Raw genomic sequence first — 27142 nt, 5'->3', positions numbered from 1 at the left:
TGTGGCAGGGTGTGTGTGTGTGTGTGTGTGTGTGTGTGTGTGTGTGTGTGTGTGTGTGTTAAGTTACATTAGTTCTTATAAGTTCTGGATATTAAACCATTATCGGATGTATCATAGTGACTATCTTCTCCTATTCGTAGGTTGTTTTTCTGCTTTGTTGATGGTTTCCTTTGCTGTGCAAAAACTATTTAGTTTGATGAAGTCCCATTTGTTTATTTTTTCTTTTGTTTCATTTGCCCAAGGAGATATGTCTTAAAAGATATTACTAGTAGCAATATCAGACAGATTACTGCCTATGTTTTCTTCTAGAACTTTTATGGTTTTGGGTCTTACTTTTAAGTCTTTAATCCATTTTGAGTCTATTCTTGTATATGGCGTAAGAAGGTGGTTCAGTTTTTTTATTTTTGCATGTATCTGTCCAGTTTTCCCAGCACCATTTATTGAAGAGACTGTCTCTACCTCATTTTATAGTCTTGCCTTGAAAAGGATTAATTTTAAATATAAAAACCTCCATAAGTTAATAAGAAATCATAGATGCAAATCCAGAAATATTCAAAGAATGTGAATAAGACTCTACAGTAGAGGAAATACAGTTTATAAACAAGTAAACTGAATAATTTAAATCTTGCTAGTTACCAAAATAATACGAATTTAAATAATATACCTCCATTTAAAAACTATTATTGCTGAAACAATTATATTATCTAATTTGGATGAAGGTCGGGTAAAACTTATAATTGATTATGTTTTAGGTGATGTAAATAGAGGTCATTTGGATTTCATTTTGGCAATAATTACCAAGAATCTCAAATAGTCATGCCCTGTGGCTCAAGGAGTTAATCTAATATCTCTAGTATAATGAAATAATTCACAAAGTTTAGGGAAAACAACCATATATATATATGGCTTTTTTGTAGCAATACACATATAATATTGGAAATATTAGACTATCATAGGTGTTCACCAACAGAAAAATGATTAATTAAGGCATGTATATGTGTTGGAATATTATACAGCCACTTAAAATATAATTATGAGGTCTATATGGAAGTGTGATAAGATGTTTATGATCTAATTATAATGAAAAGTCAGAAATGAAATGATTTTATATTTTAGCTATCTATAAGAAGATAAAGGGAATAGTGAAAATGAAGTTATTTCAAGATAGAATTTTGTATGTTCTCCCTTATTTTCCAAATTTTGTAAAATATCTTTTTCTAATTAAAAAAATTTCTTATCCATTGTCTGCAATAAAAGTTAAATATATGTTGTTGGTATATAGATTGACAAATATTTGAGTCAAAATGATGAACAGAAAACTGGATGTTGTGTTTTGTTTTAGGTATTACCCAATGTAGATATTGATAGCATTTCAAATGGTAGTGCTGATGTTAGTCCATCTCTGCCTAGTCCCAAGGAAGCATCTCCTCCTCTGAACACCTGGATACAGGTATTGTTGAGAAATTTTTATAGTTTTGAGTAATGTCTGACTATGGATTCTAACTAATGATGTTCCATGCAAAGTCTTCCATTATAATTATAACCCATTATATTAATTTAGATTTTAAGGAAAAGATTCAAAATGAATCCGGGATTGCTTATGAACTTGAAAAAGAAACTTTAATTAAGATCCTTACATTTATAAACATTCCAAAAGTAATAATCCTTAGTGTAACTTTTTGGTTACTTAAGTTGTAAGGCTCTCATATGTGAAGAAAGAATTTCTCTCTTTGGAGAACCTTGTGTTAAATGAGAATTAAGTTTAGTTTTTCTGAATGTAAGTTTTATAGTGACTATTGGAGTTCATGTTTTGGCATGTCACTTTGTCATTATACTATTGACATGATGCAAATATATATGTTTCTTCCCAATATTTATTTGCTATTAACAAAATTATGACTTTACTACACAGCAACATAGCACTGTAACTTTTCCCAGGTTTCATCTATTGTAATCAAATTTGGTTATCAAGGATATAGTTTTAAGGGAAGGTAGAATGCCAACAATTTTTCTGGATCAGAAATAGTAAAATAGAACTGCCCCTAAATGCATTTGTGCCTAATTAAATTTTTCATCACTAATTTTTTTCACCATAATTTTATTAAAACATGATGACAAATAATTTTTGGACTGTTTATTATTCTACTGTCAGGAGGAGGTTATTGTGGTTTTTGGTGACTAGATTATATATATTGAGGCCTAGAGACTAAATATAAATATGTAAAATAACTTTTATCTTTCTGAATTATTTGATTCTGTATCTTGTCTTTTTGTGAGTTTATATATGTATATACTTATATATTTACACACATAAAAACACTTTATCTTAATCCTAGGAGAGAATCACAATCAGATTAACTTGATCAATTGACTTCAGTTGCATTGTTCGTGGAGTCCTTGACAGAAAAACTTATATTTAATTTTTATAGCTATTGAAATGAGAACCTAATTGCTTTGGGGACTATCTTAGATTTCATTTATTGATGAAATCAATTCTGAACAGGGTATTAAAATAAAAAAATAGGGCGATGTAATTACAAGCTTATGCTATGGGTGGAAATATGAAAAATTATGTATAAATTAAAAAGACAGTAAGTACAACCAAAACTTTCTGAAAATGCTTTCTTAGACTCCAGAATTTACGAAGGTAGATGAAGAAGAGGTGAAGTTTCCAGGAACTAACTTTGATGAAGTAATTGATGTCATACAGGTAACAAAGCTTAGAAACTGTTTTCTGCCACTATTTTTCCATGTGATAGACAAATGTATATATTATAAATAATGTGATACAATCTAATTGAAATGTTGTTGATTAATTTAGAAGTGTTGGTTAATTCACCTACCTAAGTTCCCTGGCTATTCTTGTCACTCAGTAAATGTTGAACAGATACATGAATATAATAGTTTTATTTTTATTACCAGGAAGAGGAAAAATGCGATGAAATTCCAGAATACTCTGAACCAATTCTGGAGTTTAACAGAGGTGTTAAAGTTGTTTCCACAAAATATAATGGTCCTCCATTTCCACCAGTTGCTTCTACTTTTCAGCCCACTGCTGATACTCTGGATAAAGTAATTCAGAGAAAAGAAACATTGGAAAATAGCTTAATTCAATGGTGAGTTTCTGTCCTTGAGCATTTTTACTTAGACTGTTTATTATGGCAAAAGAGGCTATTGTTAAGTAACAAAAGCCTAAAAATGTACATATTCTTTAATCCAGTGATTTACTTCCAGAAATTTATCCTTAGGAAATAATTCTGATATTAGGTGATAGATTACTTAGCATGTACGACACTTATTACAAAGTGCTATTGTGTTTGTTACTTTTATAAACTTATGAACTATTTTTTATCCCTGTTTTTACCTGTGAGAAATCTTAAGGAAATTATGGAATAAACTAAACTGAATATTAATACAGTTATCAAGATTAAGTTTAGAAGAATATTTAATGATGTCGAAAGATTAATAACACACTGGTGTGTTAAACTACTGATTTAACTGTAGTTTATAAGAACTCACAAAAATAGAGTCTACAGCCATGGCACCCTGAACATGCCTGATCTCGTTTGATCTCAGAAGCTAAGCAGGATCAGGCCTGATTAGTACTCGGATGGGAGACCACCTAGGACTACCAGGTGCTATAGGCTTAAAGGAAAAAAAAGAAAAGAAAAGAACTCACGAAAATAAATGTGCATAGGAAATAAAGTGGAAAAACATACCACATTGTTAACTGTGTTTATCTCTGAATCTGAATTATGAGTGAGCCTTATCTATTTTTTTAACTTTTATAAATTTTCTGATTTTTTCACAATGAACATCTATTACTTGAATAATCGTAATTGTTACTCATTCTATTAGCTGCTCTAACATACAGAAGTAGTCTCCTATTGTGTTCCCCTTCCCTTTCCCCTTCTCCTTCCCTCTCTCCTTCCTGAAAACAACCTTGGAAATAAATTTTCTTTCCTCTTTAAGGAGAATACTACCTACCTGTATTGCAGTCTATATTCCTCGAAGAGAGGGCAGCTAGACTTTTTTTCTAGCTCTGATCTTGTATGGTTTTGTATGTGTGCTTTCAGAGTAGGGAACCCAACATTTTAGGTATATGATATGCTAATCATTGACCTAAACCTTATGAATTTAGGAGATCTGTTAAACTTTTCATTAAATTAATCTGAAAGATTTTAATTTGATGTAATGAACTATCTCCCACATGAAGATCTGTTTCACATGGTTTATTTCGCTAGGGAATACAATTGATTTTTTCTCCTTTTCAGATCTGGCTTTCAGAATGCCTGCTTCACATGTAAATGTTGTGTCCATGGGTAGAAGTTATTTTTTAGAGTGGTGTTTCTAACACTTTATACATTTTAATCAAATTCAGGAATCCTTTTATCTCCTAGGGTAGAACAAGAAATAATGTCAAGAATTATCTCTGGGCTCTTTCCAATCCAACAACAGGCCCTAGCTAACGTCAGTATTTCAGGCAGTGAGGCAAGTGAACCGTTGACTTCTGACATTGGTAAGTGAAATGGAATCTCTTTAACTTTTTTGTTATTAAAAGGTTATGTTCAGGTCATTGTGGACTTACGTAGTCTAGAAGTCAAGTAGTCCTTGGCTGACAAAAGACAAGCTCTTCCCATATTGCTTCTCAGTTCTTCTCTGTCATGGACATTAGTTCTCCCTCACTCTCTTATTTCATACTGCAGCATTCAAATGATTATATTACCCTCCATCCATCCCACCCCAAATCTATTATTTCCCATAGTACTTTGTATATATCTTTGTTTTAGTAATTATCACATTGTATTAAGATTGGTTTACATATCTGTCTCATTCACTAGACTATAAAAATTACTCGGAATTAAAGTTGTTTCTCCTTTAGTGCCGAGCCCTTGACTGACACCTAATAAGAATATAAGTATTCACTGAGTGAATAAATGAGCCTCTTTTTTTATGGAGCCCACATTGTTCTCTTCTTCCTCTTTCTTCCTCATCTTCCTCCTCCTATTTTCTCTTCTCTTCCCCCTCCTTCTTTTTTCTTTTGCTTCTCCCTCCTCTTCCCTTTTCTTTCCCCTCCTTTTCCATCAGCTTTTTACAGGTACAATTTACTTGCCATAAAATTCACCAATTCTAATTGTACAGTTTGATGAGTTTTGATAAACAGCTGTACATTAGCCACACGATCATGATATTAAAAAACATTTCTGTCATCCAAAAAAGTTGTTCCCTTATGCCACTTTGGAACTAATTCCTAACCCCCTCCTATGCCCACCCAGCCCTAACAACCACTGATTTGCTTTCAATTACTGTATTTTTGCCTTTTTCAGAATTTTATGTATTTGTAATCATATAGTACATAGTCCTTTGTGTTTGTCTTCTTTAGCTTAATGCTTCAACAATCATGTTGCATGTAGTAATATTACACTGTATGGATATAATTTGTTAATCCATGTACCAGTTGATGGACATTTGTAATATTTTAGTTTGGGGCTATTATAAATAAAGCTATGATATGAATATTTGCAAACAAATTTTTTAAACACATCTTTTAATCTTTCTTGGTCATATGGTAAATAGATGTTTAACTTTACAAGTAACTATTATATTTTGCATTCCAACCAGCAGTATTTGAGAGTTCCAGTTGCCCCATGTCCTCACCAATGCTGGCTGTTGTCAGTGTTTTTAATTATTCTGCCATTCTGTAAACATTTAGAGATAGCTCATTGTGGTTTTTATTTGCATTTCCCTAAAGACTAATGATGATGTACAATTTTCCATATGCTTATTTGCCTGTATATTTACTTTGGTGAAGTATCTTTTTAAATGGCTTGCTCATTTTTAAATTGAGCTTTATGTCTTCCTATTATTGAGTTGTAAAAGTTCTTTATTCTGGATACAAGTTCTTTATAGGGTATATGTTTTGCACATATGTTCTAATTGTATCTTAACCTTTGTTTTTTTCAACGTTATCTTTTAAAGATCAAAGGATTACTTTTAATAAAGTTTAACTTATCAATTTTTCTCTTATAGTTTGTGATGTTTTAGGTGTACTATTTAAGAAATCTTTGCCTAACTCAGGAACATTAAGATTTTTTTCTATATTTACTTCTAGAAGACATATGGTTTAAGACTATACATTTAGGCCTATGGTACATTTTGAGTTAATTTTTATGTATGGTGTGAAGTAAGGATCAAGATTTATTTTTTTAGTATATGGATATCCAGTTGTTCTAGCATTATTTGTTGAAAGGATTACCCTTTTTTCCATTGAATTGCCTTGACATTCTTGTTGAAAATCAGCTATATATGTGTAGATCTCTTTTCCAGACTTTCTGTCTGCCTGTTGATGAATATTTCTACTTGATGTTCTGCTGGCATCCAAAACTCGGCATGTCCAAAATGTATCTCATTTTTCTAACCCAAACTGCTCTTCCATTGTTTCTATTTCTGTTAATATTATCACAACTTTCTAAGCACTCAATCTCCAAAGCCTCGGAGTTACTGTTTGTTCTATTTTCTTTTCTTTGGTCTTCCCCAGTCACTTCCCAGTCACAGCCTAGATCCATACAATTTATTGTTGAATTTGATTAATCCTTCCTATGTAGTATAACTCGAATGCCTCCTCTATGGCTACTTCCTCAGGTTTTCTTTCATTATCTCATTTTTCGAAGGAAGGAAAAAACTGACCAACAAAGTGATGAGGAAATTGATATTTTTCTGGATGAAAATCTTAAAATTTCCAAATTAGGTAATTAGATCCTGTTTTCTCTTTAAGAGCCTATCCATTTGCTTTTATTTTGCCTATGTATAGATAGGGCTTTTGGGCTTTCCAACAGAAGATGTTCTGATTTTTGGTCATGCCCAAACAATGGGAACGAAAAAAGAGACATATTGACATTAAATGTCGAATATAAATTAGGGATTGTAATAGTTTTTGCTATGGTAACTCCAAAGTAAATTACTATTGCTTATCCCTCAACAAGTGATCCCAAGACACATACATCCATTTTTTAGGGACTTTTTAATGTTGCTGCATAGTTGTACTAATTAAGGAACATTCTTTGGAAAGGTCACATCTCCATCAAGTTGTATAGATCATGTCTTACATGTTTTCCACACAAAGCTTTAGAAATTTAGCAACTTTAAGTCTAGAAAAATCTGTTAAGGAAGTTTTACTAAATTTCATGTACATTCATACAGGTGAAAATACAACCTATTTGGAAAATTAATACACCTTTGGAGCTTCTGATACCAAGCACCTCAACTACTATTAAAGTTTGAGGAGAGTCAGCCTTTAGTGTTAATAACTGATGTATACGAAACTAGAAGGAAGATAGTTTTCATATTTATAAAGCAGTTACCATTTCTCTAAAGTCCCCCAACAGTCATTGTGTCTTTGTGTTTTGACCAAGATCTATCACGGGGTTTCCTGTTGCATATTCTTTGAAACGTGGATTGTTTTCAGATAGAATATTTAATGTGGTGTAAATCTTTTTTATCACAGAATTCTGTGGTAGCAAAGAGGTCATATAAGTATATTTTCATCTGTACGTTTTCCTTCCCTTTTTCGTATGTTTAAAGAGGATGTTTGTTATGTAAGTTATCATCTTATTCTCTTTCATAATTAGTAGATGTATTTTTATTCCTCTTCCCACCTCCTCGTACACATATGTTTGTGTCTCTAAAATTTTAATAAGTAAGGCTTGGATTGAAAACATGTTTCTTGCACACTTATTCTGAAATTCTTTCATTTTTTTAGTGGAAGGAACAAGCAGTGGAGCCCTCCAGCTTTTTGTCGATGCTGGGGTTCCTGTGAATTCACACATGATTAGTCATTTTGTGAATGAAGCTCTTGCTGAGACCATTGCTGTCATGCTGGGTGACAGAGAAGCAAAGAAGCAGGGTCCCGTTGCTACAAGTGTTTCTGGGGAGGTTTCAACAAGCAAAACATACTTGCCGGTAGGCATGACTCTCATTTCATAACTTGGGGTCCTGGGGAACTTCTGATACATTTATTAAAGAGCAGTAAAATGGACAAGTTTTAAATTAATATCATAAGGTCATAGTTTGTGGTGGAGATTGATTCCTTGTTGTTATGATTATAGTACCATTTCCCCCAGCATTTTATTTTAAAACTTTTAAATCCACAGTAAAGTTGAAAGTATGAAAAAATGAACATATACCCTTTACCTATATTTATCAGTTGATAACATTTTACATACTTCCTTTATCTGTCTTCATATGTTACTATATTTCTTAAAAAATTATTTGAAAGTTACAGATATCATGACACTTCTAAAAGCAGCAGCAGTATCTCCTAAGAACAAGATACTTTCTTACATAATTGAAATAATATTATCATACTCCCACAATTAAACATTGATACGTTAATACTATGTGGTATAGTCTATATTCAAATTTCCCCAATTGTTCCAAAAATAGCTTTTATACCTTTTTTAAAAAAAATTTAAGATACAACTAATGATCACATGTTGCTTTTGGTTATAATGTGAACTGATATTATTAGTTTTTAAAAGAAAATATGTTCTAAGTACTTTTGTTGTTATTTGTTTAATAAGTCTTATTATGTTGAGTTTCTAATCTATTATAGTGTGTGGGAGGAAGAAACTTTACCCTTAAAGGTTCTTTCGGTTGGTCTAATATTCAAATAGACATGAAGCAGATTAACAAGAAAATAACCAATTTAATACATACATATGTATGAGAACTCTGTATATATGAGGGAGTCAGAGTCCCTGTATGCATAAGATGTTCAGAGACAGAAAGGGAAAATGGGTACATAAGACATTCTGAGCTAGGGATGAGATAATGTACCTTGGGGCTTCAGAAGGTCATTGCATGTTCAGTAATTAGTATAATCTTTTATTATGGGCAAGACCCCTAATTTAAGTTCTAGGTAAAGGGAGGAGCAGAAGTTTCTCTTGAGCCTGAAGCTAAAGTTGCCTTTAGCTAAAAACGATGTGCACTATGGAAGTACATCTTGGGGTGACTTGTTCTGAGCCCCCACAGTAGCAACACAAAATTATACGAAACCAAAATGTACTCTATATTACTTTCTATTAAAAAATTCGTAGACACTTCTGATCCTATAGATCACGAAGACATCATTTTATGTAGGTGAAACATTTAAATTGACTCATTTGAGACATAATAAAGGACAGACCAAAACCAGTCTCCATAAAATTTAAATAAGTAGTGTAATTTGTGTAATGTGATTAGTGTGCAGGATATTTAGGACATAGTTTTGGTCTGTCCTTTATTAGGTCGTTGGTAACTTGTGCAGTGCAGATGTCATCAGGATTATGGTTTTCTCAGTGCTAATTAACTTTAGTTTGTTTACTGTCCGTATAATGCACATACTTACATGAGGGTAACTGAATGAGAAAATGTAGAAAAATCAATATAAATAAGCAGTATATCTAATTGTTACTAGCATGGACTTTGGAGTTGGTAAGATCTGAATTTGAAGCCTCAGCTCTCTTTCTTTAGTTTCATCTGTATAACAGAGTAAAATATTTAGAGTTTAAACACAGCTTAACCAAAATCTGCCTACTGAATATCTAGGAGGGCAAACTCCTCTCCCCCACTGTCATATTGTTTCTTAGCTTCAGAATTGTCATGTCTTTTCTTGGCCCTCCAAATATATTTTTAAATTAGTTTTCATAAAAGATTTTGTTGGGATTTTTATGGGAATTAATCCAATTTTGATTGGTTTAACTTGCGGAGAACTGACGTCTTTATGATACTGTATCTTCTTAGCCATCATATAAGATTTTATGGAAGATCCAATGAGATGATACATTAAAAGAGCTTAATCTAGCACCTGGGATGTGGTAAATATTCAGTAACTAATAGTTTATCATCATTATCCATTACCAATACTAGCAGAATACCTTCAAATCCTCTCAGGATGATGAGTCAGTAGTGTTTGAAAACAGTGCTCTTATGATATATAGGTTTATGCAGTCAAGAAAAAAATAGAGTGTATTTCATTTAAAAATCAAGGCTAAGAATATGCTAATTACTAAGCAATACTATAGAATTTCTAATATGCTTCATGGTTTTTAAATTGTGATTCAGTTTGTAATTCATAATACAGAATAAAGGTTAATCACCCTAGTACATAATGACCTTTAAATAAGAAGAAAAAGTCAAGTAATGTATTTGAAAAGTGGAGAAAAGACATATCTAGACAGATCACACACAAAAAATGGCGCACATACATATAAAAAGATGTTCAGTCTCACTAATAATAAGAAAATCACTGAAAGAAATCCTATTTTTACTGCTTAGACAGGTAAAACTCTAAAAGTTTAATAATGCCATTATTTGGCAAACCTTGAGGAAATGAGAATTTTCATACTTTCTGGTGTTAATGTAAATTAACACAACCCTTAGAAGGAAATTTGGCAACATGTATTCAAATTAAAAATGCAATTAGCCTCTTAAATGAGCAGTCTCACTTCTGGGAATTTATTCCGTAGATAATCTATACATATGGAATGACTTAAGATTATATTTGATAACTCTGGGGAAGAGAACTAGATAGATAGGACATGAGTAGGAAGGGAGACCTAATTTTCACTATCATCCTTTTCTATTTTTTGAATTTTGAATCATTTGAATGATGATCTACTTAACAAATTGATTTTAAAATGTTTATTCTTTTCTTCCCCAGTACTTTTCACCTCTATATTGTCTTCATTTCACCCCCCCACACTTGTTCTTATTCTTCCATTGCTTTTTACAAGCTCTGTTCCTTTGTGCTAAAAGATTGATTTTTTGATATCTTGTCAGTTAATTAAAATGCTTTCTTTCTGTTACATGGTCTACCTAAGGTTGTATTTGAGTTTGATCTTCGTCTGTGTCTGTTTAATCATCTTCTCCGTATCAGAAGAGGCAGGCTTAGATTATTTTAGGGGGGTGGGGGTGGCTATTTCAGAGGCAGAAATATTTCAGTCGCCTGAGGCTTTCTACAGGCTCGTTGTGAAACTAATAGCTTAGAAGTTCAAAAGCCAGAATATTTAGGGCTCTGTTTTTCTCCCTGATTCATTTAAATTCTATGTAATCTGTGAGTGAACTTATTTTATTATTTCACATTACCTTTGGGTGATTATCTGCAAATTTACCTTATTTTATTAATTTATTTTAGGCAAGAGTGTGTACCCCAGTGGCTACCCCACAGCCAACTCCTCCTCGCTCGCCTTCATCACTTCCTAAGGAGTATGTGTTGCTAAAAACTCCAGATTCTTCTCCCTGTGATTCAGATCACGATGTAGCTTTTCCTGTGAAGGAAATATTTGCTGAAAAAGGTAGATACCTTATTTCTTTACTCAGTTTTAATTTTAGCAACTATTAAAGAAAATTTCATGGTTTGTTTTATAAAATATTTTATAGATTAGTATACATACATATACTTGTTGCTTATCAGCTTTTAAGACATCATTTTTTCTTACGTGGAAACTAAGTAATTGGTTGCTACTTTTTAAAATGTGTAATCTAATAGACAATTAGACTACCTTAAGTTCATTTTGGTGTTAAAAACGATGCTTTCCATGGTTATTTTCTTATATTTTACATAATTAATTTGGGAATTTTTCCATTAGTGGCCATTATTATGATTAATTATTATTGCCATTATTTGTATGCCAAAATATTATAGGACTTCTGAAACAATATATCTTGTCTTCCTGTGGAATTCTTTTATCTTTTATCTTTGACTTTTTTCTTTCTTTTTTTAAAAAAATCTTTAGGCAATGACATGCCTGCTGTCACACTTGTTAATACTCCAGTAGTTACCCCTGTTACTACACCTCCTCCTGCAGCAGCTCTTACCCCAACTTTGTCAGAGATTTCTATCGATAAACTGAAGATATCAAATCCAGAGTTTCCCAAGCCGTGGGGTGATGGAGACCTGCCATTGGAAGAAGAGAATCCCAGCTCTCTTCAAGAAGAACTTCACCCGAGAGCTATGTAAAGATAACATACTCACTTTTAGTAACTGTACATTTCATTTGAAGTTGACTTATGTGACCCATTGAAAACATCAGAAATGATAAATGAAGCTTTGTAAATCACTAGCTACTGTATACATTAGTAGAAAGCGATTTCACAAATTTTAAGTTTTTTAAATTTTACCAAATTTATTTATACTTTACATTTTTTTAAACAGATTTTTTTGAGAACATACTGTCAATAAAATAGAAAATGTTTTTGGACTTGGTTCCATAGTGTAGTGGTTAGCATATCTGCTTTACACGCAGAAGATACTGGGTTCACGCCCCAGAGGAGCCACAGTCCATGGTCTATGGCCATGTCACCCTGAACAAGCCCCAAAACAGATTTATTTGTGGATGGTAGAACTTTCAAGATGGCCTATGATTAAAGCATGAAAACAATTTTTGAAAACTAAATCTTGTTAATTAATTATAGTAGTGCAGATTTTAGAAATACTTTTCTGGAGGCATATTACCTTTGAATTTGCTTTTGAATATCAAAATTAATATAGGCCTTCAGTGACCTAATAAGTTCGAAATATGTCTTTTTCTTCTTAGTGTAATGTCTGTGGCCAGGGATGAAGAACCTGAGGTTATGGATTTCACTGCTCAACCAGTACCTCCAAAGCCAGTTCCCTTGATGCCACTTCGTGCTGACACCAAGGCCCCTTCCCCCATACAGATACCAAGTTCTGATTCCTCAACAGTGGAGAGCACCTTGAGCATTACTGCCACTGAAACTGAAACTCTAGATAGACACATCTCTGAAGGAGAGATTTTATTTGACTGTAGTCAAAAAGTGGCTCCCAGGAGTAAGTTAACTTGTATCAATTGATTTCATTGGTTAGATAATGATAATTCCTAAGTAATACTTAGATTTTGATAATTCCTAAATAATACTTTTCTGTTCAAAATGTTTTTACTTAATTTTCAAAATTTAACATGGCATAGTGGAAAGAATATGGACTCTGTGCACGTTAACTGTTCTGGATCTTAACCTCATAAATCTCACCCTCCAGAATTAACATCACTCCTAATAGTTTGGGTTATTCCCTTCGAGTCTTTTCTATCCATATATAAATAACTCAATACATTTGTATGTGTATGTATTTTTATTTTTAGAAATAAGATCATACTATACATATTGTTTTGAAACCTGAAGTTTTTAACTTAATAATATATTGTGGGTATCTTTCTATACGAATACATATAGCTCCATCTCATCGTTTGTTGTTGTTGTTGTTGTTTTAGTGGCTGTGCTATTTATTTAAAACAGAGCTTCCATAGTGGCGGGCATTTAGATTGTTTTCAAAGTTTCCATACTAAACTCTCCATTGACCATCCTTGCACACACATACATATATAAGATAAGTGTACAAATATATATACACACATACATATATATATATGTGCACTTATCTGACAACTTAGAATACATACCTAGAAGCAGAATTGCTGAGTCAGAGAATGCACCTTTAAAATAACAACACGTTGCCAATATGCTCTTCAGAAAGGTTAACCAGTTTTAAATTACATTAGTAGTATATAGGCATGCCTTTTTCTCAATTTCATAGTGATAGTTGATGTTCATAGTTCTTTTTAATTTGTGACAAGCCTGTGAAACAGAAATAGATCTTTGTTGAAAAATATACTTTAAAAATACTGGTGAAATTAACTTGTGATTTATTATTTATTAAATTTGCCAGTGTTTTTATTGTAGTAGTTTAAATGTAATGTTCTATGGCTTTATGGTCAGATATTTTCTAAATTTATGTTTCTTCTTTTTTCTAAAGTTTTACATTTTAATTTCTAGTTCTAGGAGATGGAGGACTGTATCTGACAAACCTAAATGATAGCTTATCTAGTACTCTGCATGATGCCCATGAAATGGTAAGAAATGATTGACTCCACATTGAATTCTGATGTGAAGAATTTCTCGATGAACTTCTTGCCATTGAGCAGGGCTTTTTCTCAAATATTTGGCTTATAGACATAAAATTTAATAAAATATCCATGAAGGAACTTAAGGTTTCTTACATATCTCTTTATCATAATTGTGAGAATGAAAATTGTTAACCTCTGTGGCTCCAGTACTTGAAAAATATTAATGTAATTAGGTAATGAAATGCTAGCTGATGTTGGATGTTGCCTTTACAATATTTTAGGCAGGACCTTAGCTGTTTAAACCAACTCTCTTATAATACATTTGTGTTTTCCCTAACCATGATTATAATAATTCTTTGTGCTAAAAAATAATTGAATTCAATGGCTTTAAAAAATACTGAACTAGGACCCAGAGATACTAACCCTTTTTTGTTATTATCTAGCTCTGTGGAAGAAAAAAATGGCCCTTAAGTTATCATGTTATATATTTTAATAGATATAATTTATAAAATAATATGGGGAGGAAAGCATAAATGAGATGTCTTTATTTTGAGATAAGCATTATACTGTCATTTGGCCTATTTAATGTCATTATGGCATCTTTATCCATTCTTAGAACTTGAAGGTGCCAAAGCATGTTTAAGTTTGTTCAAAGTAAATAGCCGAACTGAACCAGTACTAATTATAACATCTTTCATTTTCTACATTTGAAATGAAACTCTAATTGATATTTTTACTAAGACTAAATCAGATACACTACAAATTCATAATAAAGTCAAATGCAGAAGTACAATCTTGAAAAACTGGGAATAACTTTTATGTGCCAGTAGATATTTATCTGTATACAGCTGGGGAAATAAGGACTTGTAATCTAGAGTTAATAAACTTTATTTCATTCAAAATAAAATACTTAAGTAAAAAAAAAAAATATGGAATTTAAAATCATATTAATACTTGTATTTACAAGGGAATCCAGTTTCTCTGACTCTTAGGCCCACACTGTCCCTCTTTTTGGGGACAGTTTTAATTTGAGGCACCAAGAAGCCTAGGCTGGGTGTTCCAGTGAGGGCTCACAGTTAACCTGTTCCCTAGCCAAGTACCAGCGGTCAGCACAAAGGCAAAGGGACAATTGAAGGTCTTATAGATGCCTTAACATATTTCTGCAGGTTTTCATTTTTGCTTGTTGTTTAGGTTGCAGCATCACTATAGTGCTTTGCCTCCTTATCACACTGTGGCATTGCTTTGGGTACTACATAAAGGAAGTTGGAAACCTTGTGAGCCCAAGTATAAAATATTTATGAATCATTGTAACTTAGTCATATGACATAGTTAATTTTCATGTGTTTATAATCTCCAGTTTAAATGTAACAAAATTACTTTATATTATAGTTTATATTTGAATCAAACATAAAGGGTTTTTAATACAGTCAAATGGGAATGAGAACTAAATGAAAATGGAGAATCCATCTTCTTTTCATAAAGTGCTAATATGACCATTTTCATGATGACTGCTGAATTTTAGTAATCATAAATTGTGAAAAATACAATTGTTTGATAGAATTTTTTTGATGTAGTAATTGTCTTTATATTTCATTCAGGAAGATGATCCTCCCAGTGAAGGACAAGTGATTAGAATGCCCCATAACAAATTTCTTGGAGATGCAGTTCTTTCTCTCCTTGCTAAACAAAACCAGGAATCACTTGTTTCACATCAAGCAGTCAATCATTCAGAGGTACTTTTGAACCATTTTTTTTTTTTTTTTGGTTAGATCTACATGCAGGAAAAAAATAACTAAATTATCTCTACTTTCAGTTAAAGCATACTAATACTTCAATTTATTTGGGGGTCAGATTGTAGTAACTTTACCCTGGAATTACAGAACTATAGAGTTTTACAGCTGAAAGGCACTTGGGCCATCTGTTCCAGCCTTCTTATACTACAGTTAAAAAAAACAAAAACAAAAACAAAAACAAAAACGAAGCTCCTTTAAGCGATATATGAGAATCATTCATTCATTTTTTTCTTTCCACAACCACTTACTGAGTATCTGCTATATCCCAGACACAACCTTGGAAAAGATAAAAAGATAAAAAGAAGGAGATAGGACTCCTACCTGTAAATAGCTAGCAGTCATGTAGAGAGAAGGGCTTAATCGATTACCATATAGTGCCAATAAAAGGTCAGATAGCTGTGTTTGTATGTCTGTATGCGCTCAAAGGATGGAAAACTCCACTTGAAGTTTGATGACACTTTCTACAGGATATGATATTGATGTGAATCTTTAAAGACCCATAGGATTTTTCCAGGCAGCAGTGAAAAGGAAGGACATTTCAGAAGCAGAAATAGCATATGTTAAGGACAAGAGCCAAAAATGATTAGGGCATATTTAGAAAGTGTTGAAAATCTTCATGTGACTAGAGCTTTAGATAAAGAGATCAATCTGGAGAAGTAGGTTGAACCAGGTGATCATAAATAACCTTAGGTGGTAGAAAGGTACTGTAGAGCCCATTAAGATATTTTTGGGTAAGGAAGTCACAAGCTAAGATATTTAAGAAGGAGTATGGAGGTTTCATAATGTAGTCCTGAGGTTTAGAGAAGAAGGTGAAGGAATGAATGCCCATGGATTCCTGGTCAGATTTCACCTGTAATTTTTCACCCCAGTTGGGCCTTCTTGCTCCCTGATGTTGCTCTGGGCTTACTAATATCTCAGCTTGGGTCATTGCCAAGATCCTCATGGTTAAGGGGCAAGCAGTGATGATCTCAGGTTGATGAGGGAAAAAAACAAGTGCTTTGCCCCAATCATTCCTCTGACTAAAGCCCCTCCTACCACCACCTCCTCATGATACAGCCCATTTCTTCAAACACACCAGATCAAGTTAGCCATCAGTCTTTCTCAGTGTTTTTTTTTTTACAATTTTTACTCAGTTCTCAGAATCCATGCTTTCTTCTCATTTCTAAGTTACTCTAAGGTTGATTTGAGGATAGGGAGCTTGACAGCCTTCGTTAGTATGTAGTCCTGGCAAAGCCAGAAGCCCAGAAGTTGGAAATTTATCCTCTCCAGACTTTTTTTCTAAGAATCTAAGTATTTGCACCTGTGTGCATGCATGCATACGTAGAATTTCGAGGTGTATATATGCATTGTTCTACAACCTGGTTTTAAAAATTTAACTATAAATCTTGAAGAGCTACTATATTCTTTTAATCTACCATTTGGTATACCATAATTTTTCTATTGAAGGCTTTTTAGATTGGTTCCACTTTTTTTCTATTCAAACTATTGCACTTGTGAAGAATTATTTCGCTAGATCAGTTAACGAGGGGTGGAATTGCTGGCTCAAAAGGTACAGGCATTTATATTTTAAGTACTAATAAATTGCTCTTTACTATATGAGATTCTTTTCCCATATGACACATGAAGTTCTTGATCTTAAAGATTTGCCAGTCTGCTTAACATTTGACATATTTTCATGTTTACAGAACTATTAAGTATTTGTTTATAATAAGAACTAGTAATAATGATATATTTATATATTGAAATATTGCTTTGGTAAGAAAAAAGCAGCTTTTTTTTTGTGCTTAAAACTCCTTGCCCAGAGGGGGCTTTAGGTCAGTGAGAGCAGTATGATGGCAAAACTGCAATTCGTACATTTATGTAATTGGATTATATACATTACTATTAGTTATAGACAGCGTAACTTAGAAAGAAAGAATTAAGCTTTGAGTATAATACAGAAACAATATGTATGAGTGTGAGAGCATTTTGTGAAGATTAACTAAATCTTCAGTAGGATCATAAAGTATTAAGGTGTTCAGCAGTTATAAGTACCCTAGAAAATTGATTCATAATAGAGAAAGTACTGTATATTACACAACATTTTACATGGTAGTGACAGAATAATATAGGCACTGTGAAATATTTCTAATTAATTTCTAGAGAAAATATATCCGCCATTGTTTTTCTAAACTTTGCCCAAGAGTCTCAAAGGGTTTCATATTAATTGCAAAACATCATTTTCTATTTGAATGATGTTTAGGCAGTTGGTATTCCCAAAGAAAAGTCAAGTTAGGGATCAAAGAGAGATAGAAGTGTGTAGAGAAGAATTAGGGCAAGTTATAGAAAATCTTGAATTCTGTTTCAGCAGTGATTTCTTCACATATTCTAGTAAAAAAATTCCACTTGGTTAAAATTAACTCCTTTCAAGTGAGAAACATGAGAGCTTCCAGATATTGGGATATTTATTCATGTCTTGTTTAGTAAATTTATTAATTAGAATATCTCCAAGTCACAAAACATGGTAATGATTAGATATCTAATTTTTAATAACAGAAAGAAAATAGAAGTCTTAATTTTTTAAAAGTTTTTTATTTCATATATTTGATAAAGAAACATATTTGTACTTTTTTTGCTCTCATACTTTCCCAGGTAAAGAACTTTATTAAACATAAAGTAGTCTTCTTTAGTCATACTTCTTATTAAAAATGTAATTATTTGTATAGACATAATCTTTATATCATTTAAGATATATTCTGCTCGTCAGTTGTTTACTATAAAGTTTACACTAACAACTTTAGGCAATTGTTCTTAATGAAGAATGAGAGATAAATTTTCTATTCTAATTTGAAGCTTTGTGAACAATATGTAATGTATTCCAGCATTTAGTGTCTTAAATAATAAAAATTTTCTCATGTATTTTATTGATATCTAATTCAAAGGTTGAAAAAATAGATAATGGTTATTTAACTTCATAAAAATAAGATATTAAAAAGAAAGCCTATGGCTAGGTACCTCATTAAACTAACTTTTTAAACTTGTCTTTCATGTACCATGTAGGTGATATAATAAGCACCTTCTAAAATACCTTTAGGTAGTCAAGTGGTCTGTATCGTGCATGGTATTTGACAAATATTTCCTGTTTTGACTTGGCTTTAATATAATGGTTTTAACAATTGTTTCGACTTTTTGCAGGACTTGGAAAGCAGTGTGGGTGAAATTAGTGAAGGACAAAGGCCCAGGTTGACAGCAGCAGCAGAGAACATCTTAATGAGACATTCTGTCTATGGGCAGCAGCCTGTCACTAATGCAGAGTCTTTGGATCAAAAATGTGCTCTTAAGCCATTATCTCAGCAGTTTAACACAGTTACAGGTATACACCAAAATATTTGTTCTTGATGTATCATCTGGTAGAATATTCACTTTGAATTCTGTTATACTTTCTTTGTATTATTTCCATGCTGAATGCTATATTCTGTTTTGTATTATAATCTGTAGTAGTATTCCTAATCTGAAATCGAGAAAAGTGTTTATTTTTAGCTGGGAACTTGCAAAATTTCTTTATTGAAGAGAGTCTTCATAATTGAAAAGTTTGGTAACAACTTTTTCTGTGAGATCTATAGCAGTTTCCTCAAATATGACTCATTTTTCAGTGTTGGTACACGAATCATTGCATAGGTGGTGCATGAGATAATGTTGGCGATAAGCATATGTACCCTTAAACATTTTTAATAGTGATATAGTTATTTTAATATATACTGGAAAAAATATAACATCAAAATATAAAATATAAAACATCAAAAAATGAAACATCAAAACTTTGACATAACAGATCTTATTTAGGATTAAGATTAAATTAGATAATACTGTAGAAATTAATTCTTTACACTACATAAATTTCTAAGTCAGTGCTCCGCGCACTCAGGAATATTTCGGAACTTTATTACCTAAACTTTCTGCTGTTTCTGGGGAATTAGAACAGAATAGAGACTATCAATCACTATAGTTGATTCTCTTTATCTGCAGTACTTGTGTTCTCTAGAGTCACCAGGAACACTGAATTAGCAAGTACTGAACCATTGCTCCTGGGGAAAATATAGGGTTAGGTTCCTATAAACCTCTGCGTAACATTTTTGTCTGTTGATTAATACATAACCTTTTTTTATGTATGTTTCTATTTAAAGACACTTATTTAATATATTGTGGATTCATTAACATTGAACTCATGGCTAACAGCACTATAACTCATGCCTGAATGAAGCTTGTCTAACGCAGATATTTTTTCGGCAAGGCCCATCACAGCCTTCTTGCAATTAGGAACACTAGAAAGCACTTCAACACTATGTTTGGGGGCCATTTTAAACAACAGAGTCACCAACAAAATGTACAAAAATGTGAAAAACATGTCACTAAATAGTAAAAAGGACACTTGTTTGCAGTGTAAGAGCTGAAATAAGAAAGCAAAGTGTCAGTACATTCAGCCTCAGCTGGTAAAGTGTATTAGGGTGATTCATATTTTTTGCTTCTCTATACATGTTCACATATGACTGTGATAGTGCTATGAGTATTAATTTTGGGGTTACAACTAAATTTTATCACGTAGGTGAATTTGCAGATACGGAGTCTTCGAATTAGTGAGGATCAACTATATATATTCTCATTTGCCAATTTTCCTATTTTTATTGTTGCATTCTCTTAAGTGAAAACCGCTTCTGGAGATATGCAGATTTTCCAGAAATCAGAAAAGGAAATGCCTGAAGTTAGAAAACGTTAGTATAGAGTATTTAAAGTCTCAGTTATATATTGAGTGAACACCTTATATCATTCAGAATTGAAAGAATTTCAAGACCGAATTTTCCATGGGAATAAATGTAAAGTAAGATTGAAATTATTTCTCATTTTGTGCATTAAATGTTTTACATTCTTTTAAATTAGTAGGATTCAAAATCAGTAGGATTATAAAAACATAAATTGTGACATATTTGTATCCAGTTATCTGTGCAGATTGCAGTTAAACAGAATTGACACTAGATGGCTCTTGCAGATCACATGAGAGCTGATAGGTACTAAGGAACAACTAAGTACTCGTTAAATTGTTATAGAATAAAATCCACGAGAATATATCGTATTCAGTCCCTCCTTATACTGTGATAGCATCTAGCAGGTTACCTACAATATAGTGCATTTTTAATAGTAGGTACACGGTAGATATTTGTTTAATTTAATTGAAAAAATAAGTCATGTGGCATAATATAAGATTGAACATATAGATGAGGCAGTAAAGCAGAGTGACTAAGAATTTGGGCTTTCAAAGTTTCAGATGTCAGTTTGAATTCCAGTTTTGTGTATTTTGGGTCAAGTAACCCTAAAATATAAACTGGTATTTTGAACAAATTGTGAAGACTCTGGGATTTACTATCCATTATAGCTCTTCATGTATTCAGAAAACTTGTATTGAATACCTACTGTGTATCCGGTACTATATTAGTGCTATATTAGGCTCTTGAGATACAGAGATAATACACATCTGCTCTCAGGGAAGTTTATAAACTACTATAGGCGAAATACAAGAAAGACTACAATTACAATATCGTGTGATTAGTACAACACAGACTGCTGTGAGAGCGCAGAGGAACTCAACCCGCCCCTGAGGGTTCAGAGGTTTCCCACAAGAGCCAGTGTGAAATTGAATCTTAAAGGAATTAGCCAGATGGTGAATTATGATAAGCATGTTCCAGTTTGTTCATTTATTCATTCAGGAAATATTTTTTGAAATGCTTGCTATGCTCTAAGCACATTCTGGGTGCTTGGAATATAAAACCTGGTAAGGCCCTGTCCATAATGAACTAGTTTTTTCTCTCGTTAGAGGAGATGGCAAAAATATGCAATGAATTATTATAGTTGTTGTGAAGAAGTCCATATAGGATGGGAGTACAGAATAGTTGTATCTGTGAAGGACAATCAAAAAAGGCTTCATGCATGAGAGGAGGCTTACTTGAAATGAGTTCTCAAAGATAAATAGATGTTTGTCATGTAGTAAGTGAGGAATGACCTTCCAGGCAGAATATACAATGAGACAAAGGGATAAAGAATAGCAAGACTTAATCAGAAATATAAGTTCTTTATTGATAAATTAGAGCTGAGGATGCAATGAGATTGGAGCCATGAGCAGAAAACAGGTCTTAAAAAACCCTGAATGATATATCAAGTAGTTTTTGGATTTATGCTAGATAGTAGGAATAAATTTTTGTGCTAAATGGAAAATAACGTCAATCTTACTTTATTCCCATGGAAAATTCAATCTTGAATTTCTACTAATTCTGAAAGTTTTATAATATTCACAGATTCTTTAAGGATTATAAGTAAATGAGTGATATCATATTTGCCTTTTATTTAGCAAGTTCGTCTGAGATGCAATGTGATGGACAGATTGGAGAGGATTAAGTCTAGAGGCAAGGAGGCTGATTAGACAGCTATTAAAGCAAACCTGGTGAGACATTATTCAGCAGCAAGGGTATATAAAAAGAGAGACATGAGAGAAATTGAGAATGACCAATTTTTAGTTTGAATATGAGAGGTACAAAAGAAAGGAAAGTCTAGGAAATCTCCAGGTTTCTGGCTAGAATGATTGAATAGATGGTATTTGCATTCACTGAGAGAGAGGGAATTTGGAGGAAGGACAGAATTACGAGGAAATATAGATGAGTGGGGTTTTATACATGTGGAATTTGAGGTGCCTTTGAGTTTCATACAAATGTAATGATCTATAAGACATGCCAAACCCAAAGCTGTTGCTGGCACTGGCAATTTCAAGTGGACTTAGTGTTCTCTGAAATTCTACCGCAGTTGCTTTGTCATAATAAAATTCTAGTAAAGTAAAATCAGGGATTTCAAATTATGATTAATTAAATTAATTGGACTTGAATGAAATACTTTAACCGTCCCTTTTACAAAGGGTTAACTTACATTATATAGACAATACACCTACACTCAAAGAACATTCTTTTTAGAAGTGACACAGCAAATCCAGCATTTTTATGATTGCTGTCATAGAATCCTTTCCTGACTCGTTATCACTGAGTTGGTACCTGTCATATGTGCTTTCTGTATAGTCCTCTAATGTCGCCTGCCTAATGTTGATGTCATTATACTGATTTATAATCTCAGTTGAGGGTAGGGACTTTACTTTGTTCACTGTCATATCCCTGTCATCTAGCAGAGTATGTAGCCCTAGTGCATAGTCAGTAAATATATGTTAAATGATAGAGTATTACATGAGTTGAAAGCTATTATGCACTTTAAATGCTTTTGGGGAGATGTTTGATTATATACCTTCTGGGTTTCTATGTTTAGTTCTTTTCTTTCATCGAAATTTACCTTGTGTCCTTTTAATTAATTTTTTCTTTATACCCATACATTCACCACATATAATTTTACATAAAAACAAAATATGTTTATGTCATACATGAAATTGTAGACTCTTTTTTTTTGAGAGCCTTTCATCCACCCTCTTCTTCCTCACATTTTTTTCCTGTCCCATATTATGCCTTACCCCAGGTAACTCATAGGAAGACTCTGGTGTATAAACTTCTTTTTCCTTACACATATATAATCATACGCATACACACACATGAGATGTATACGATAGGCACACATAAATGTATGTGTGTGTCATTATTTTACAAGTTGAGATTATATCATGCACACTCACCTGCATTTTGTTTTTACTCAGTAAACTCTTTGGAAATTACTCCAGGTCAACTGATACTGCTTATATTTATTTTAAACAATGGCATAAAACCTTTTAGTGTGGATTTCTGATAATTTATTCAGTCTTTGTTGATGGATATTTACTTTATTACCATTTCCCTCCACTATAAGTGATGCTCAAGTACATATCCATACACATATATCCTAACATATTGTTGCATTTTTTATTTATGGAATAGTTTCCCAGGAGTAGTTACTGGTCCCAGGACAAATATATTTTTAATTTTAAAATAAATAAGCCAAGTTACTGTCTTAAAAGTTTAAACCAATGTATTTTTATTATTAATTTTTTAGAGCCTTTTCCCTGCATCCCTCACCCCCCAGAAATTGTGTTTGTTTTTTATTTTTGTCAGTTGAAATATAAATATGTGTCTCTGACTACTGAGTTTATGTCTTCATGTTTGTTGGCCATTTGGATTTGTTCTGTGAATTACCTACTTAGGTTCTTTCCCCATCTTTTAAGTTCTAAATTTTCTTGTAACTTTTCTATATTTTAGATGTTTTCTGTCATCTGTTTTACAAATATCTTTTTCTAAATTTATACTTTGTTCGTTGACATTATTTATGATCTCTGCCATATAATGAAATTCTTTTATATAGTTATATTTCTGTCTTTTATATTTTCTGTGTCTTCATGGCTTGGTTAGGTTTCCCATAACACAAGCTTATACTTGTAGTCTCCTAGATTTTTTTTTTTTGCAAGATTTTCATTAGTTAGTATATATTTATATTTAAGTGTATCCAAAATTTATTTTTGCAGCTGGTGTAAGGTAGAAGTCCCTTCTGATTTTCTTCCATATAAATAGCCAGTTGTGTCAGCATTAGTTATTATGTAAACTATCTTTTTACTATCTTTGAATGGAAATATTAACCAATTTATATATTAATTCCCATAGATGTAGGAATATATTTCCGGGTTCTTTATTCCACGTATTCTGGATCTAAAACATTCTTTATTATCTAAAATATATTAGACTATTCTGTCTTTATGATACATTCTGTTATCTGATAAGGCAAGTTTCCCTTTTTAAAATTATATTTTATACTTTTCTTGGCAATTGTCAGTCATTTGCTCTTTCGTATAAACTCTAGAAAAGAGTAACTTGATCATTTGAAGAAAAATATCTACAGAACAGCACTAAGCAATACCAACATTTTCTAGCCAAGAAATTGCCCCTTAGATAGAAAGTATTCTGTTGACTCCTACCAAAAGAAAAGGTAAGCTGACATGTTAGGAGTTGGTGTGGTTTGGTCTAGATCACATGTGCAACTTGTTGGTTGGAACCTTAGAACAGTCCATAGATTTGTTTGAACATAGGTACTTTTTGCATTCTCTATGAGTTTTGGTCTTAATTGCAGTAAAGGCTTTGTACCAGGTGTTTGGTTGAAGTACACTGCTACTTCTAATTCAGTAGGTAAGAAATATTGGTGATTTTAGTCAATTATTTATTCTTTGTCTAAGAGAAACAATTTATTTTAACTTTTTGTTTGTATATTTGATAACAGGTGGTGTTTATGAAGATTCATGTGCTAGTCATGGTCCAATGAGTATGAGAGAATTGGAGTTGCAGCCAGATTCTCATCTTTCTCTTCCCACAACACTTCTGACAGCACAAGAAAATGATGTTAAATTACCAGTAGCAGCTGAAGATTTTCCTCAGGTAACCAGTCAATAGTACTTTACTTTATTTAAAATGAGAATGATAACAATATTGCCTTAGCATGGTACACTCTTAAGAGCATAGTCTTTGGAGTCAGATAGCCTCAACTCATGCCTCCTTTATTTACTTACTCTAGCCAGGATATAAACCTTAGTTCATTTCATTTCTAGCTGTGACCTCGAACACATCACTTAGCCTTCTTCTAAGCCTCAATTTCCTCATCTTTAAATTAAAAATTTAAATTTTTTAAAAATAAATTAATGTGTATAAAATACCTGTTACCTAGGTTAGGTAGCTATTACCATTTATATCTCTGTAACCCCATGCAATTTCTAGCTCAGTAATTTGTGCATAGTAGGTACTCAGTAAATATGTATTACATTAAAATTTGCAAAATGTGTTACCATAAAAAATAAGAAATTTCATACTGAGTTAAACCATGAAAGAACAAAACTTCCAAATTGGTCTTATCAAAATAAGAACTTCTGCTCTTCAAGACACATTACCATCAGTTATTTGATCTGTACTCAGACACACTGTTAAGCAAATGAATAGACAAGCCAAAGACTGGGAGAAAATACTTGCAAATCACTTATCTTGTGTCCAGAATATATGAGGAACTCACAGAATTCAATAGGAAGAAAACAAACAATCCAATTAGAAAGTAAAGTATTTGCACAGATATCTTACCTAAAGAAGATATCTGATTGTAAGTAAGCACATAAAAAGATTCTCAACATCATTAATCATTAGGAAAATGCTCATTAAAACCACAAAGAAATATTATTTCACACCCATTAGAATATTAAAAATTAAAAAGACTGACATGCCAAATGTTGGCAAGGATGTGGAGCAACTGAACTCTCTGCTAGTTGGGAATGTAAGATAATTCAACCACTTTAGGAAACAATTTGGCAATTTCTTTAAAAGGTTAAACATCTATATGACCCAGGCATTTCACTCCTAAGTATTTACCTAAGAGAAACTAAAACATATGTCTACAGAAAGACTTGTACTTGAATGTAGCAACTTTATTTGTAGTATCCCCCAAGCTGGAAACAACACAATGTACAAACTGTGTACAAACAATGTACATACTGTGGTATAATCTATACAAGAATACTATTCAGCAATAAAAAGCTATGAGCTACCGAAACAGAAAATGACATGAATGATTCTCACAAAAGTCATGTTGAGGGAAAGAAGACAGAACCCCCACCCCCCAAAAAAAGATGTGCATTTTCTGTGATTCCACTTATGTAAAAGTCTAGAAAATGCAGATTAATCTATAGTAATGGCAAAGAACACAAAAGGATCTGAAAAACCTTTTGAGATTGATGGATATGTTCAATATATTATCTCGGCTGTGGTGATTGTTTCATGGGTATATTATATACATATGCCAAAACTTAGCAAATTGTATACTTTAAGTATGTGAAGATTGTTGTCTATCAATTATATCTCAGTAAAACTATTTTGAAAATAAAGATTGCTTTCCTTTAATTGTTGGCCTATTTTAAAATAAAACTATGAAGTGTTACCTGAAGAATGGACCTCAAAAAATTCCTTTGTTAGATTTCTTTATCAGAGAAGTATGGCTAGTAATAATAATAGCACACACAGTACTTACTCTACCAGATGCTGTTCTAAGTTCTTTACATATTTAATTCATTTAATACTTATAACAACCTCATGAGATAGTTTTTATTATTATCCCCATTTTATAAATGGGGAAATTGAGGTATTAGGGGTTAATAACTTGCCCAAGGTCAAAGCTAGAAAATGACAGCCAGATTTGAACACAAACAGTTTAGATCCACAATGCTCAGCTCTTAATCACTATGGTTAGGGAAGGGAGCCAATATGGAGGTTCTAAGCTGAAGTAGCCATAGATAGTCATAGTATTCATCTTAGAAATGCACACCGAAATAATACTTGTTTCAAGGCAGAAACCTACATGACAAATGGCTCTAAACTTAGAAGACCAGAGTTAAAGCTAGTTGTTACTACTGCAGTCTAAAGTTACTCGCTTTTATCT

General features: G+C 32.4%; 1 protein-coding gene and 1 pseudogene across 9 annotated transcripts in view; both read left to right on the top strand.

The window, feature by feature from the left end:
- KIAA0586 (KIAA0586 ortholog) overlaps positions 1-27142 on the top strand; it is an 84382-nt gene that overhangs the window by 30050 nt on the left and 27190 nt on the right. For all 9 annotated transcript variants that reach the window (XM_025038761.1, XM_025038764.1, XM_025038763.1 and 6 more), the window contains 12 exons: positions 1343-1450; positions 2630-2710; positions 2923-3116; positions 4401-4519; positions 7760-7959; positions 11174-11333; positions 11775-11994; positions 12576-12829; positions 13831-13907; positions 15500-15634; positions 18869-19046; positions 24950-25104. In XM_025038761.1, the coding sequence (XP_024894529.1) occupies positions 1343-1450; positions 2630-2710; positions 2923-3116; positions 4401-4519; positions 7760-7959; positions 11174-11333; positions 11775-11994; positions 12576-12829; positions 13831-13907; positions 15500-15634; positions 18869-19046; positions 24950-25104 (1881 nt within the window). The remainder of the gene's footprint in view (positions 1-1342; positions 1451-2629; positions 2711-2922; positions 3117-4400; positions 4520-7759; positions 7960-11173; positions 11334-11774; positions 11995-12575; positions 12830-13830; positions 13908-15499; positions 15635-18868; positions 19047-24949; positions 25105-27142) is intronic.
- On the top strand, positions 3529-3647 carry LOC112469775 (annotated as a pseudogene).

The sequence above is a fragment of the Pteropus alecto genome, unplaced genomic scaffold (genome assembly GCF_000325575.1).
Source record: "Pteropus alecto unplaced genomic scaffold, ASM32557v1 scaffold86, whole genome shotgun sequence".
In the NCBI taxonomy this organism is placed as follows: Eukaryota; Metazoa; Chordata; class Mammalia; order Chiroptera; family Pteropodidae; genus Pteropus; species Pteropus alecto.
The sequence above is the reverse complement of the archived record's forward strand: the minus strand, read 5'-3'. Positions and strand labels throughout refer to the sequence as shown.